A 13,270-nucleotide genomic window follows, 5' to 3' on the forward strand; every position below is an offset into this window, starting at 1 on the left:
GATTACTTGGTTGCAGTACAGGTAATTAATGCCTTTTAGTTAGAAAGTCATCACTGATGTAGATAGAAAAGCAAGCTGCTTAAACTGCGGTATTGCTGACTGTAACAGGGTTCAGACTAACGAGCTGAATGAGATAGCAGTGACTTCTGTGATTCTGTGACTTGCTGCTGATTGCAGTCCATTTGTCCTTTCCTCCTGCGCAAGTCAGATGACATCTTTGGGATATGAAAGGGTTGCATAGTCCCCGACACCCTGGAGCAGATGCTGCCTTGTTGGGCAAATTGATCTGTTCTGCAGGTTCTGTCCCTCGTTTCCTTACTTATTCTTGAGAAAGAGGATTGACAGTTGTAGGATTTACAGTCAGCAGAGATTGAAGTCTATTCCTTTTCTAAGGCTTCTGTGGAGTACAGAAGAACTCAGCGTGTTTTTATAAGTCATTATAACTCAGCGTGTGTTTATAAGAGACTTCATAGAATATTAGCTGTAATATGCACATGTAGCATACCTGCTATATGTGTGTATGCATTTCCCGGGACTGGTGGATATTACATGTTCGTGGTAGCTCTAAATGTGAAATTGGAGGGGCTGTGGCAATAAAGCTAAGTGGCCTGAATTGAAGCAGCCAAGAAAAAAATGTGTCTAGCACGCATACTGTTAGGTCTGGAAAACTCCCAAGAGAAGAAATTGAGCTTCCTGCTGTAAGACACTGAAAAATAAATGAAATGTGTCTGAATGTGGCCCTAAACCGTATTTTATTTTATGTTGGTCAAGAGAGGTTGCATTTGATGAAGTCATGTTGCTTACATCCTCTCCCTAGATGTTGGAGTCAAATGGTCTGTGTAATAGATTGTATTTAGCAAGCGTATTGCTCATTCCAGAAACATTATAAATCCTTTCTCTCTTTTCAGGTTTGCAACTGTGAGGTATGACCAGGCATTGAAGAACATTAAAAACCAATTTATGCATCTGACTAACTACAGTGTCAACAAGAAGAGTGGAGATTATGTCAGGTACTTGAAAAATGGAACTTAATTTCTAGAAGCTGGGTCAGCTTACCTCAGTCTAAGTTTGGTACCAGTCCTCAGTTATGCCATTGGTGTAAACTTAACTTGTTTATTTTAGCTGTGATGATCCTGAAGTGGAAGATTATGGAAATAAGTGGAGCATGAGCGCCATGCTGAGGTACTTAAAACAAGAGGGGAGAGACACTGCAGGTCAGTAGAGATTGTATTGTTTTATTCCTTTATTAGATCTTAATCATCCCACAAGGGCGAATTGTAAGAAGTCAGGGAAGAGCCATAATGAATCCCATTTAGCATCAGAGCAGGGTGGAGGGAAGCGTTGTTCCTTACAGCTTTCTCACTAGAGTTGTGCGCTTATTCTCTATCCCTAGAGATGAGTCCTATCCCCAGAGGTAAGGCCTGTCTCCTTCCCTTTTGCAAGTAGTATTCTGAGCTTTTCACAGGGTGTGTTTCTTAATATTTTTACCTACATTTCCCGTTTCTTAAGGTCATTCCATCCCTTCTAAAAGCTTCCCTCCCTCTACTGCTCCCATGGCCTGTTCAGTCTGATGAGTGACCAACCTCTGGAGAGCTGTACCAGTTTGAATGATCTTGGATGTGGTGTCATCTTTCCATGGCTCAGGTTTTTGCTGAGTGTTTTCATTTCAGTCTGTGTTTCATATAAAGTTGCTCCCTCTTCCCCACCTTTGCCAGGTCTGCTGGGAGTAAATGCATATGCAGAGCAGAATCAAGGTATATCGTTTAAGTGATAAATTAGCTGTGACACTGAGCCATCAGTTACACTACCGATAGCAGCTCTGCCCATCCTGTAACTGCTGCCAGGGAACACTTAGATGGTGTAGGAAGGGGCTTGAATCTGGCTTTCAGATGGAAGTAGACTTTTTCCCCAGCATGTGTATGTCTGATTACTTATACCATACGTTTTCAGTCAGCTCTGTAGATGTAGTTATTAATATTGATAAGTCCTGTTCCATTGCCCTCTTCAAGCAAAAGACATGCTCTTAAGTAAAATGCTGAGCAATGTGAGCAGGCTTCTCTGTAACTCTTGTTACAAAACTACTTGCACCTTTCTCTGATGTATCTGGTTCTGGTCTTAGGAAGGCAGAACTCTGGCTGGAAAGTGCTGATTCTGTCTGGGCTGGCAAGTTTTTTGTGCTATGAGATGTTCATGCGCACTTACATTCCCATGCTTTGTTGCTTCCACTTAGGCTTCCTGTGACAGAGAGACTGACATCTGAATTTGCTTGCATACTCATTCAGGTCCCTGCATGTCATCAGCTAAACACAAAAAATAGTAATTGTATGTCTAAATCAAACTCTTTAGTCAATTGGTACTGGATGTTTTTTGGGACAGGGATTTCCAAATATTTGCGTGGGTTTGCTGGAGGTTTTGATGTGTTTGCTTGTGTTCCCTTTGAGGGGTGAGAGAGGTTATGCTATCATCCTTATAGATTGTCAGACTAGGACTCTAATGTTTGCTCCTTCCCCCCTCCTCTCACTCCTCTGTTGTTTGTCCTTGAAAACAGAAACTATGTTCTTTCTGTTGCATGATTGATCCCAAATTGAGTGTAGGATCCAGGTCTGTATCTAATGTGCATCTTTTCCTGCCTTTTGCTCCCTGTTTTGACTCTGCTTCTTATTTCTGAGCTCTGTTTGTGGGCTTATACAGGAGCCAGAGAGAGCTTTGTAACTGAAGCTGCAGGTTATAGACAGGACTGGGAGCTGTCAATAGTTGTATCATTTTGAAGAAATTTGTAAGTCCTAGTCTGGGAACAGCTACTTTAGAGGAAGGTGCAATGTCATGGAACATGTATTACATGGAATTCCACAACAAAAAAATATTTTGTACTTTAGTGGCTGTGGTTTAAAGGCTTACCTTGCTAATACACTCTCGCTTAATCCTTCCTAATGCCCTGAGAGAGCAATGATCAGACTCCAGCTGACTTGTGCTGATGTGCTTGCCACATGTTTCTGCTTACTTGCATTGTACTTATACTCTTGTATCATACTCACTTGTGACCATTTTTGCAGTAGGTTATGTATGCATGCATATGTTACTGCTTGCATGGACTTCCAAAGATTGCTTTGCCATTCATATGCTCTCATGAACTTTGGTTCACAAAGGTATCTGTCTGATGTCTAAATATTCATGTTTTTCTAGATATGGTGCGTTGCTTCACAATCTACTTTTTTTTTTCTCCCCTTCTTCCTTCTGTTCAGCACTGATGGCCAGTGTGGAAGACCTGATTATCAAGACTGTAGTATCTGCTGAGCAGGCCATTGCTACAGCTTGTAAAACTTTTCTTTCACATCGTGGCAGCTGCTTTGGTAAGGAACTGGTGACATCTGTGTTGATTGGTTTTTGACTGTTGTTTGAAAGTTGCATCTTTCCAGTGCTTGCATTTCCTATTGCAAGGAAGTTGATTCTGTTTTTTAGCTCGCTATAGGCCTCTGGGGCCAGAGGTTGTTGAATTGCAATTGCTGCTGTGCCGGTGTCATTCATGAGAGTCTCATACTGAAAAAGAGGATGATGAAAAGTGATATGAAAGGCAACTGGAGAAGTGCTGGAAAGTTGAAATAACTGACCCACTAGCCCTTGCAAAGGATAGCTATAGATAATTAAATATCCCTTCAGAGTACTTAATACTTTCTGTTGGGCTAGATGGCTCGATATAGTTCTGATTTATAGTCCTACGGGGGTTTGATGGCTAAAGAAGAGATGTGTAATGCAGTTCCTGGAATGACAGTGGTGGTAATGCTTCTGGGCTTGTACTTGTGTGAGAGTTCCGCAGGGCGGCGTCGAAGCCTATTTCTGGCAGTAGCTGGATGCAGAACTATGTGCTGGCAAAGAGCTTTGAGAACTTGCTGGCAGCAGATGCTGGGAAGAGGTCCAGAAAGCAGTGGCTGGTACCACAGTGTGCCTTCTCCTGCTTTCCAGTGGCTGCTTCCCAACCTTCCCTGAAGAGGCCTCCTCCTGCTCTTAGCTGCCCTCAGCTCACGCAGATGCACACACAAGGGAGCAGTCTTGGGGCAGGGGAGAAGACTCCAGAATGTTTCAGTTTCTGTGTTTAGCTGTTGGGCCTTATGTTTAATCTAGCTGTGACAGGTAATTCCATTTGTGTGGTCTTTGCATTGCACTTGAGTATTTACTGTTGAATAGCTTTCTACACTCTAATATAAATGTTGTCATCTTTGGATCCTTAGGGGTGGCGAAAATCCAAGGACACGTGGCTGATATGTTAGTGACCTGCTAAGTTACCTTAGCTTCCCCAAAGTAGCTCTGATGTCTTTGTTCAAAGTTGGAGAGCTTTGGCATACACAGGGACTTGAGTTAGGTGGTCTTTTTAGTGAAGTAGTAATTCTCCAGAATCTATTCCAGAAACATCAACAGCTAGATTAAAAAGCAAAACACAAACAACAAAAAGCTGTCTTAACTACCTCTTTTTTTTTTTTTTTTTTTTTTTTTTTTCCTCCTATATTCCTCTCTGTTGTGTTTCTAGACTCCAGCAAGCTGTGTATGTGGAAATTTGTGTTCCTCATGTACTTTCTGCTGGGCCTGGCTCTGAGGTTATTCCACTTCCTGCTGCCTCCCCAGGGCTGCGCTAACCACCCTCTCAAATGCTCCCCCACAAATAAACTGTTTTGTTCCATTTGTTTCAATGTAAACATAAATTTAGAGCTTCCCAGGAAAGAGAGCTTAAGTAGGAGCCATGCTGCTTCCCTAGGGAGCCTGAGGCATTTCCAGAGCTCTACACTTTCTGCCACCTTCCCTTGCAATTAAGTGGTGGTCCTTGTCCCAAGGATTTGAGCTTCCCTTGTCATGCTGTATGGCTTTTTCTTCATCCCTGTGTCACTTTGTTTGTGCCACTTTTGACTGTGTTGAGAAAAAAAAAACAAACACAAAAAAGGCAGTTGTTCTAGCTGGAAATGTTCAGAATGGCTGAATTAGTAGCTGTTAACATGAGGAAGAAAACTGGGAATGAAGATTTCGAGTTAGCATGCAGAGGCTCCCAGGAGCCTTTTAATTCCCTCTGGGCTGCAAACAATGAAACTGCATGTGTGTCCTGAGAGAGACTGATAATTTAAAGAATACCTCACACTTATAAAACAAATATCTGAAGGACAGATACAGAGGTAGGCCTTATTTCAAAATATTATCGATGAACATGAGTAACTTGATGTGTATTTTATTCCAGTACTTGTAATGCTGTTGTGGGAAATAGGACTCCAGCACAGTTACCACCTTCCTGATTAAAAAATTGTGTCATAAGTACTTAATTTGCTTCGATTAGGCTTTCCTCTTTATTTCTGTAATAATTTAGATCACCTGCAGTAAATTTTTAATGTGATATACTTGTCTTTTAGATTAAAGGGAAGAGGCTCCATTCATGGCTTCTTCATGTTCTAAAACAAGACTGGTGAGACAGTCTGTATGGTTCCAGCTACCCTTGCTTGCCTAGAAAGTGAGAGTGGTAGGTCAGAATGATTCTCTTTCTAATGTCAAAGTGGCGTGCTGATGAATATTTGCAGAAAGATTGTAGTCAGTTCTCTTCCAGCCATGTAGTGTGAGCTGTTAACTGCACTCTACTAATAACTGGTTCTCAGAGGTCTTCAGATACTGAGTAGTTTTGTTCTTCTGAATTGCATCATAAAGTTGTAAAGTACTACATGGCTTTCTTGCAGCCATCTTCATGCATTTGTAATAACAACGTGAACTCAGCACTCTTTTTTTTTTTTTCCTTATTTAAAATTAAGCTGCAGGTAAAAACTTAACCAGTTCAGTTATTGGTTACTGGTGGAGCCTTCTTCAAGTAGAAACTGGATTTTGCACTGACTTTGAAAGACATGATATATCAGTGTGAAGAGGAGGTGCAATGGGGATACATGAGCTCAAGCAGATTAAAGACTGCTTTGTTCTCTTCTGGTGTAGGCACTTCTGGGTGGACTAGAAAAGACAGTGAGAGCTGTTTTCAGGCAATTTGAAAACTCTATGTAGGATTGTTTAGTAGTGGATGAAATGAAGGTGCCTGTGTGCAGGATTTACTCATACCAGCATCCTGTGTAGTGCCATACGAGCCTGGAGAAGCAAAACATTAAGTCCTCTGTTTCATTCCCAGCTCTGGTCAACTCAGCAGTGACACTGTTGAGCACTTGTGCAATCAAGAAGGCAAGGCAGGGTAGGATAATGTACGTGTTTCTTGATCCCAGCAAGGCACTGAATGTCCTGTTTAGCCTCTACTTTGTTCTAAGGCTAAATTGATCATACTTATGCTTCTAAATCTCATTTATATCAAGATAGGATAGAGCAGGCAAATCATTGTACTACTTGTGTGGTGAGTTAAATACTTAAAGTCTTTATTCATTTCTAATCACCAGTCTTCAACCATCTACACTACCGTTGTTTGTGAACTCTTGGTTTTCCTAGCAGTAGCAATTGGGAGAGTGCTAACAACTTTTAGTATTGAATGGTGCTGGCCTCATCTGTGAAGAATTTTGAAGGATATGAAAATTTGAGATTATTAAGGAATTTCTGTGCACGCTTGCTTGACATTATTCTAGGAAAGTCCCTGTCTGGAAGCTTGGGCCAGCCTTACATATACCACGTGCATATGTTTTCATCTCTGAAACTGGATTAAGGTATATGACAAAGCCAGAGCAGAACAACTATTCCCCACATGTATTCTTTTTCTGTGAAGCTTAATCCGTTCTACTTCTATTTCCTTGCTGCCAGTCTTTGCTGTAGAGCCAGTATGTAAAGATGCCATTTTGAATCTGAAGAAGATTGTCCTCAGCATCTTCTGCCTCCCATCAGTCTCAGGAGTATTGTACCATCCTGGATGGATCTCCTAATGATGATTATAATGTACTAAGGTAGTTTTTGTAGTATATGTGTATCTTCAAATTTGACTGAAACTATCAGCTTGCAACTAAATGGTAAGAAACATTTGAGCAGTATGTCTTGTAGTGATAGCTCAGTAGGAGCTAGTCTGTCCCGGCACTGTTCTCCTTACTTGTCATTTTGTGGCTGTAAGTGGTCTCTAATGGATTGATGAAGTAGAATCCAGAGCTCAGCTGAAAATCAGTGTGAGCGTCTTTGCAGATATGCTCGTTTAAAATGGGACAATCTGTCTTTGTTGCAAAAGCAGAAGGGTTGCACTCTGCGACTCTGCAACTTTTTTCTGTGTGTGTCACTTCCTAACTTCAGGTTGCTTCCATTAAATTACAGAGAACCTCTTCTGCAATAAATCTGCTGCTCTTTCCCTAGTGAGTGAGCTGAGAACAAGGACCAGAATTACAGTGACCTTCTAGCAGTTGAGCTTATTCTATGCAAAATTATGAAAACATTGTTTGCGCTGCAAGCTATTACTTGTGACTTAGTTGCTAGACTTAACAGAGAATAGTGAATTCTTTGGTAATATTGTCTAAAAGGGAGAACCAGTGCAGTCTTTGGCAGAAATATAAGCCAAACTTTGACTATATGGTAGTTTACTAGAACCAAAAGCTTGAGAAAATGTATCAAGCCTTCCTCTTATTCTTTAATGACATTCATTAAAGACTAAAAAATAAACATTTATCTCTGACTGAACTGTTTGCTCTTAGTCTTCAGTCTAAAGCTAGCACTTCTCTTGGGAGGATTGGGATGCTCTGGTAGCAGTGATTTCTCTTAATGGGAATGAGAGAATAGAGGCTGTCCCTGCTGAATTTTGGCAATGGCCAGGACCTCTTGATATAATTCTAATTTAGCAAACTGAAAGGATGAAATGTTTTTGTGGATCATAGTAGCGGGGTGAGTGGAGCGAGAGAAGGCACTGTGGAAACTTGGTAGCATGGTTTCTTCCCTTTTTCCTTTTTAATAAGAACAGTGGTGCAAGATGAGTTGTTGTAAATCTACTGTTACTGCAGCTTGATGCAGCAACGGCTCTTCTGGCCTTTACTTCACTCAGAAGAAAGTGTCAGTCTTGCTGAAACTGATAATTTCAGAGGGTATACTTCTGGCCTTTGCTATGTTTACATGATTCTAAATTTCTTGTACACGTAATTTTGAGTTTCATAGTGAGAGGGTACTACTTTTGTTTTTAATCCAGGTTGTGCGTTTTCCACATGTGAAAGAATGCCAAGGAGACATTACTATAATTGGGAATATAGGTAATTAATCTTCTTAATTAATCTCAGCCAGACTTGAGAACTCTTTGTGCTATGCCCAGTATGGGGACCCGATACATTTATGTACATTTAAATACATAAATTTATGTATTTATGTATTTATGTAAACCCGATAAATTATGTACATTTATATACATCCATATATACATGGATGATAATTTGCTACTGATGCCCTAAAGTAGCAAACACATCTGTCTAGGTACTGCAGATATGGCTTAGGAGACCTTAGCCATTGTGGAGTGGCTGTGGAGTCTAACTAGGAGACTCGAAGGCATTGCATGTGACATTAGATACCTGTGTTTATCAATGAAATGAAGCCAATGGCATTGCCCTGAGGATCCTACTGTCCTGATAAACAAGGTACTCATAAGGGAATGGAATACCAGCAGCAGTTTAGTCAGGATTGGCCAAGGTCAAAAGGTATCCTGTATGTATTTGTAACAGTGGATTGAGTGAGTGAGTAATTAGGACTTACTGGGGTGGGAAACAAGGAGGGTTAAAAAGCAAGTGACTTGGAAGGGAGAAAGGTGTGAAATAGAATGACAAAGACAGAGGAAGCTAGATTGCTAGCAGAGGTCCTTTGAGGGAGGGAATGGCCAGCAGTGAAAGAAGTGTAAGCTAGTCAAAACAAAATGCTTTGCTTCCTGACTGGGGCTGAGAGGTTGCAGGCCAGCAGCTGTCATAGGCCCACTCACTGCTTCTGTGTCTTGGGCATGAGCTGCCTGTCCGCTGGAATTTACTGTGCAGTAATAGTCACAGGTCTTCCCTAAACCTGGAATTGTCTTTTGAAATGACGTATTAAAAGCATCAGAGGTTTCTTTTGGACAAAATGCTTTGTTAACGTTTACTCCCGTAATCGCAACCTCCTCCTTTTTCCTACAATGCAGCCTTTCCAGTCTGGGGAGCAAGAGAGCCAAATGTAGATTCAGCCTCATTTCTTTGGAATGAACCGACTCCTTAACTCTGCTGTTTTGCTTTCTACTCACTCTCTGGCTACGGTGTCTAGAAGAGTGAGCAGGCAACACTCTCAAATCCTACTGCCGTTTCTTCCTCTTCCAAGTCCCTCCCTGTAGCTCTTTATCTTCCTATCATAAGCTACTTGAGCTCTCATACAGATCTTCGCTTAGGAAGATCTTGTCAGGCAGTCCAGCTCCCTGGAGCCAGCATGAGCATCAGGCAGACGACAAAAGGCCAGGAGCAGAATTTAAGGGAAGCAGCATGGCAAATAAATTCTTCAGCTTCCACTTCAGGCACCAGTTGATTCCATGGAAAGCCTTCTTCTCTGCCAATACGCTGTTCCATAGTGTTTTGAAAAAATGTGCATGAGTTGCACACAGTGTCATTAAATATGTTTCTTAATGCTGGAAGAGAAAATTGCATTAGTGCCAACTTCTGATTTACAGTTGTCCTTGTCTTCTTGCAACTCGGTCCAAACTAGAGAGATTTTGTGTATAGAACAAAACAGTAAAATCCATCTTGGAAAAGGAAGCTGGCTTCGTTATGACCTGCACAGAACACATCTTGCGGATGTAATATGTTATGAAGGAGAGAGACATTTTAGAAGCTAATATTCCTACAGTGATTTACTATAAAATGGGAAACTGTCAAAGAGGTAGAGTTGTGGGAGGTAATCCATGTTGGTGGAGCTGCAGAGAACACCCTTCTATACTTGTGAGTATACTGCAGAGAAACATAGAGGAAGAACTGGAAAGATGCTGATGCTGTTTCTGATACAATTAGATACGATTTTCTGTAGCTGACTGGAACAATGAATGTGGGGATGAAAAGTTTTGTTGTTTCTGGGGTCCAATAAAAAAAGCCCTGTGTAAACTCTGTGTAAAAACGAATTCTGCATGACCTGAAGTTTGTGGATGGCAAAGAGTTCATTTTTCTATATAACATTTTCCTAGAGTCATTTTCTGCTTTTCTCTTTTCCTTACAGAGTACATTTAATTTGAATTCTGAGGGAGTGAAACTTCCTACTTTTGAAATGTTACTTATTCAGCCCTAGAGAGTTAGCTGGATTTCACATAAATGATTTAGATGGAGATGACCTGATACAAAATAATGTTGAATTTTTCTAGATGTTTAAAGGTGCTGTAATGTAAATTTACAATGCTATGTTTTCAGAGCTGTATGGATTTGATGTCCTTATTGATGATACTCTCAAGCCCTGGCTGTTGGAAGTGAACCTATCTCCATCACTGGCCTGGTAAGTGATTTCCAGGCTGAGGCTGTGATCTGTTGCTGAAGATGGTCAGCCTTGCAACTTGTGCTCCTAGGACAGCATGATTTCCTGAGGTCTGTGATGTATTTGTTCCACTGCTAACAGCTGACGGAACACTTATTTGCTTTTCCCTTTGCAGAAATAAACTTACTGCAGCAAAATGTTTTGAAAGAACCCAGTTGGGATTCCATTTTCTTTTTAATTCTTTCTCCTCTACAGTCCATCATTGTTGTTAACACTTCATAATCTCCCATCATAGAAAAAAACTTGAAGCTCTCCAGACTATTGTGTGGGACTTCAATCTGTTTGGCCAAGCAGATACTTTAAGATTTTGGAGTCAAAGCAGAGTTCAGCCGTTACGAGACTTGTGTATGCAGACGAATTCCCATATGCATATGCAGAGTGTATACATTATGAGACCTGTGTATGCAGATGTATTCTTGGGGTTGCATTTTTGGTCTAGTATTCTTTCAGTGAAATCCAAAATATGAGTGCAGTCTTGGCCCTTACTCTGACCTTTATATTCTAATGAAGCTTCCACAGTACCCATTTAGTTCACAGGTGCCACTGTATTTAATTTCCAGGCCTTTTGGTCTGTGCTCATATGTACGTAGTGGATTATTTTTACATTTTAAAACTCTAACTCATATATGCATCCTTTGCCTTGCTTTATGATTGCCAGTCCTTTTCTCCAAGTTGTTACTGTCTCTCACTGTACTGTAAAAAGTGGTTGATTTTTGTGCTTCCCAAGAAATCTAACTTCATTTGTCTAATCTGAATTTTATTCATTGATGTCTATTGGAAAAATTATGGATATATATCACTTGTCACTATATATCTGATCTGTTCATATCTTTCACCTTCATTAATTGATTTTTCCCATGCATTTAGAGCTAACCCCTCTGATTTCATGATTTCACATGGCAAAGGAACAGATTGCTGTCTTTTTTTTTTTTCTTTCTTTCCAAGAATTCTGACAGAAACACTTATTCTATGAAATGTAGCATAAGCAGAACTAAAATAAGATTGGACATTTCTGCATCGGAAGACAAAAGCTGTGTAAACGTCAAAAAATCAATAGATGAAGTGTTTATAAAAAGAACTAGGTGAATCTGTTGCTGTTTGGTGGTTACCTAATGTGTGTGAGCCTCCTTGCATATTGATTACATGTATGTTAAGAATCTAATGCAAAGAAATTTTACCACAGTGGATCTTGTCTACTGATGTATTTCTCTGATTGAATACCAGACAAATAATCCTGCTTGTTCTCTGTTGTATGCGGGGTAGTGATGCACCTTTGGACCTCAAGATCAAAGCAAGCATGCTCTCAGATATGTTCACCCTTGTAGGTGAGTGTAACAAAGAGCTTCTTGAATCTTTACCTCATCTAGAAATGATAAAAAGTATGTTAATGGGCTGCATGTTAGAAAGCTCGTTAGGTTACTAGATGACTATAATAGAGGAACATCCTAGTTAAGGAGAACTACTGCGTTTAGCACTGGGAAATTATAGGTGGACATTTCAGCTTTAGCATGTAAATAATCTAATTGTTTGTGTTTAGGCGATACTAAGAGTTGATACTTGGATATTTTAAGACATACTGTTTTGTCTTAAGCAATTGGCTTTTGTTTAGTGCTCAGAATCAGTATATGTGTACTTTGAGGTTGAGTGTGTGAGTTCTGTTTATGCTCTGTAGAAATGGAGCCAAGACTGTGAACACTGCATGACTTTTTAGTGCACAGCACCTTTAGGTGTTCGTAGTACATCTTGGTTCAGTCACTTAAGCAACCTACCTCTATTGCTAGAAGTGATAGAATTGTCATCAAGTACGCAGCACAGCTGTTTGAGGGAGGAGCCTGTGTGTGATATTCATCAGCCCAACTTACTGATTTAAGTAGTTGTTTGTGGAGTGAGCTTTGTTTTGTTGTTTTTTTTTTTTTTTCCCAGAAATGCAATGCACAATGTGATGTGCAAAGATTGGAATTATACAATGCTAGGCATAAAAAAGAGGCATCTTTTTTGATATTTAAGCAGTGACAAGAAACTTGTGTACATACAGAATGTGACTATTAGCAGGAATGCTAGGTTTGTGTTTCAAAGCTTATCTGTCTACAAGGTCTCACTGATATCCTGATCCCCACAGGCTTTGTATGTCAAGATCCAGGCCAGCGATCAAGCCGGACTGCTTATCACTCATCAGAGTCTGTCAGGAGAAACCCATACCAGAAGCTGCAGGTAAGTGACTTCAACGTGCCAGAGCTGAGGAAGGTAGCAGTAAGTAATTCTCATTGAATTTGGCTGAAAGGTGAGAAATTGAGGGTAGAGACTATCAGGGAGTGTAACAAAACGACAAAGGATAATGGTTTTACCGTAAAAGAGGGTAGATTCAGATAAGACATTAGGAAGAAATTCTTCACAATTAGAGTGATGAGGCACTGGCACAGGCTGCCTGGAGAATCTGTGGATGTCCCATCCCTGGAGGTCTTCAAGGCCAGGCTGGATGAGGCTCTGGGCAGCGTGATCTGGAAGGTGTCCCTGCTCCTAGAAAGGATGTTGAAAATACATAATATTTTAGGTGCCTTCCAACTTGCACCATTTCTGTAGGTGGGGTTATCTGGATTTCCAGTGGAACTACAGAAAAGCCTCAACAAAAAAAAAAAGTGCTGTAGTCTCAGAAAATTGAGCTGTTAGAAGGCATTGAATTTTCAGGAGTTTTTAAGTTTTATAGATTAATTTTACTTGAGGGCTACAAATGGCTCTTAAGGCCTGAACAGTTGAAGTATGCAAAGATTCATATGGTAGATCAGTGATCGCAAGATAAGTCTAAATTTTCTTTTGTGATGTTTGTCTGCTTCAC

The 13,270-nt window shown here is 40.5% G+C and overlaps 1 protein-coding gene across 2 annotated transcripts in view; it reads left to right on the top strand.

The window, feature by feature from the left end:
* TTLL5 (tubulin tyrosine ligase like 5) overlaps window positions 1-13,270 on the top strand; it is a 128,704-nt gene that overhangs the window by 20,268 nt on the left and 95,166 nt on the right. For both annotated transcript variants that reach the window (XM_042867644.1, XM_042867652.1), the window contains exons 10-15: window positions 909-1,010; window positions 1,123-1,214; window positions 3,243-3,350; window positions 10,317-10,398; window positions 11,701-11,762; window positions 12,557-12,648. In XM_042867644.1, coding sequence (XP_042723578.1) covers window positions 909-1,010; window positions 1,123-1,214; window positions 3,243-3,350; window positions 10,317-10,398; window positions 11,701-11,762; window positions 12,557-12,648 — 538 coding nt within the window. The remainder of the gene's footprint in view (window positions 1-908; window positions 1,011-1,122; window positions 1,215-3,242; window positions 3,351-10,316; window positions 10,399-11,700; window positions 11,763-12,556; window positions 12,649-13,270) is intronic.

The sequence above is a fragment of the Lagopus leucura genome, unplaced genomic scaffold (assembly GCF_019238085.1).
Source record: "Lagopus leucura isolate 7727_CA_CO unplaced genomic scaffold, USGS_WTPT01 Super-Scaffold_1, whole genome shotgun sequence".
NCBI lineage: Eukaryota > Metazoa > Chordata > Aves > Galliformes > Phasianidae > Lagopus > Lagopus leucura.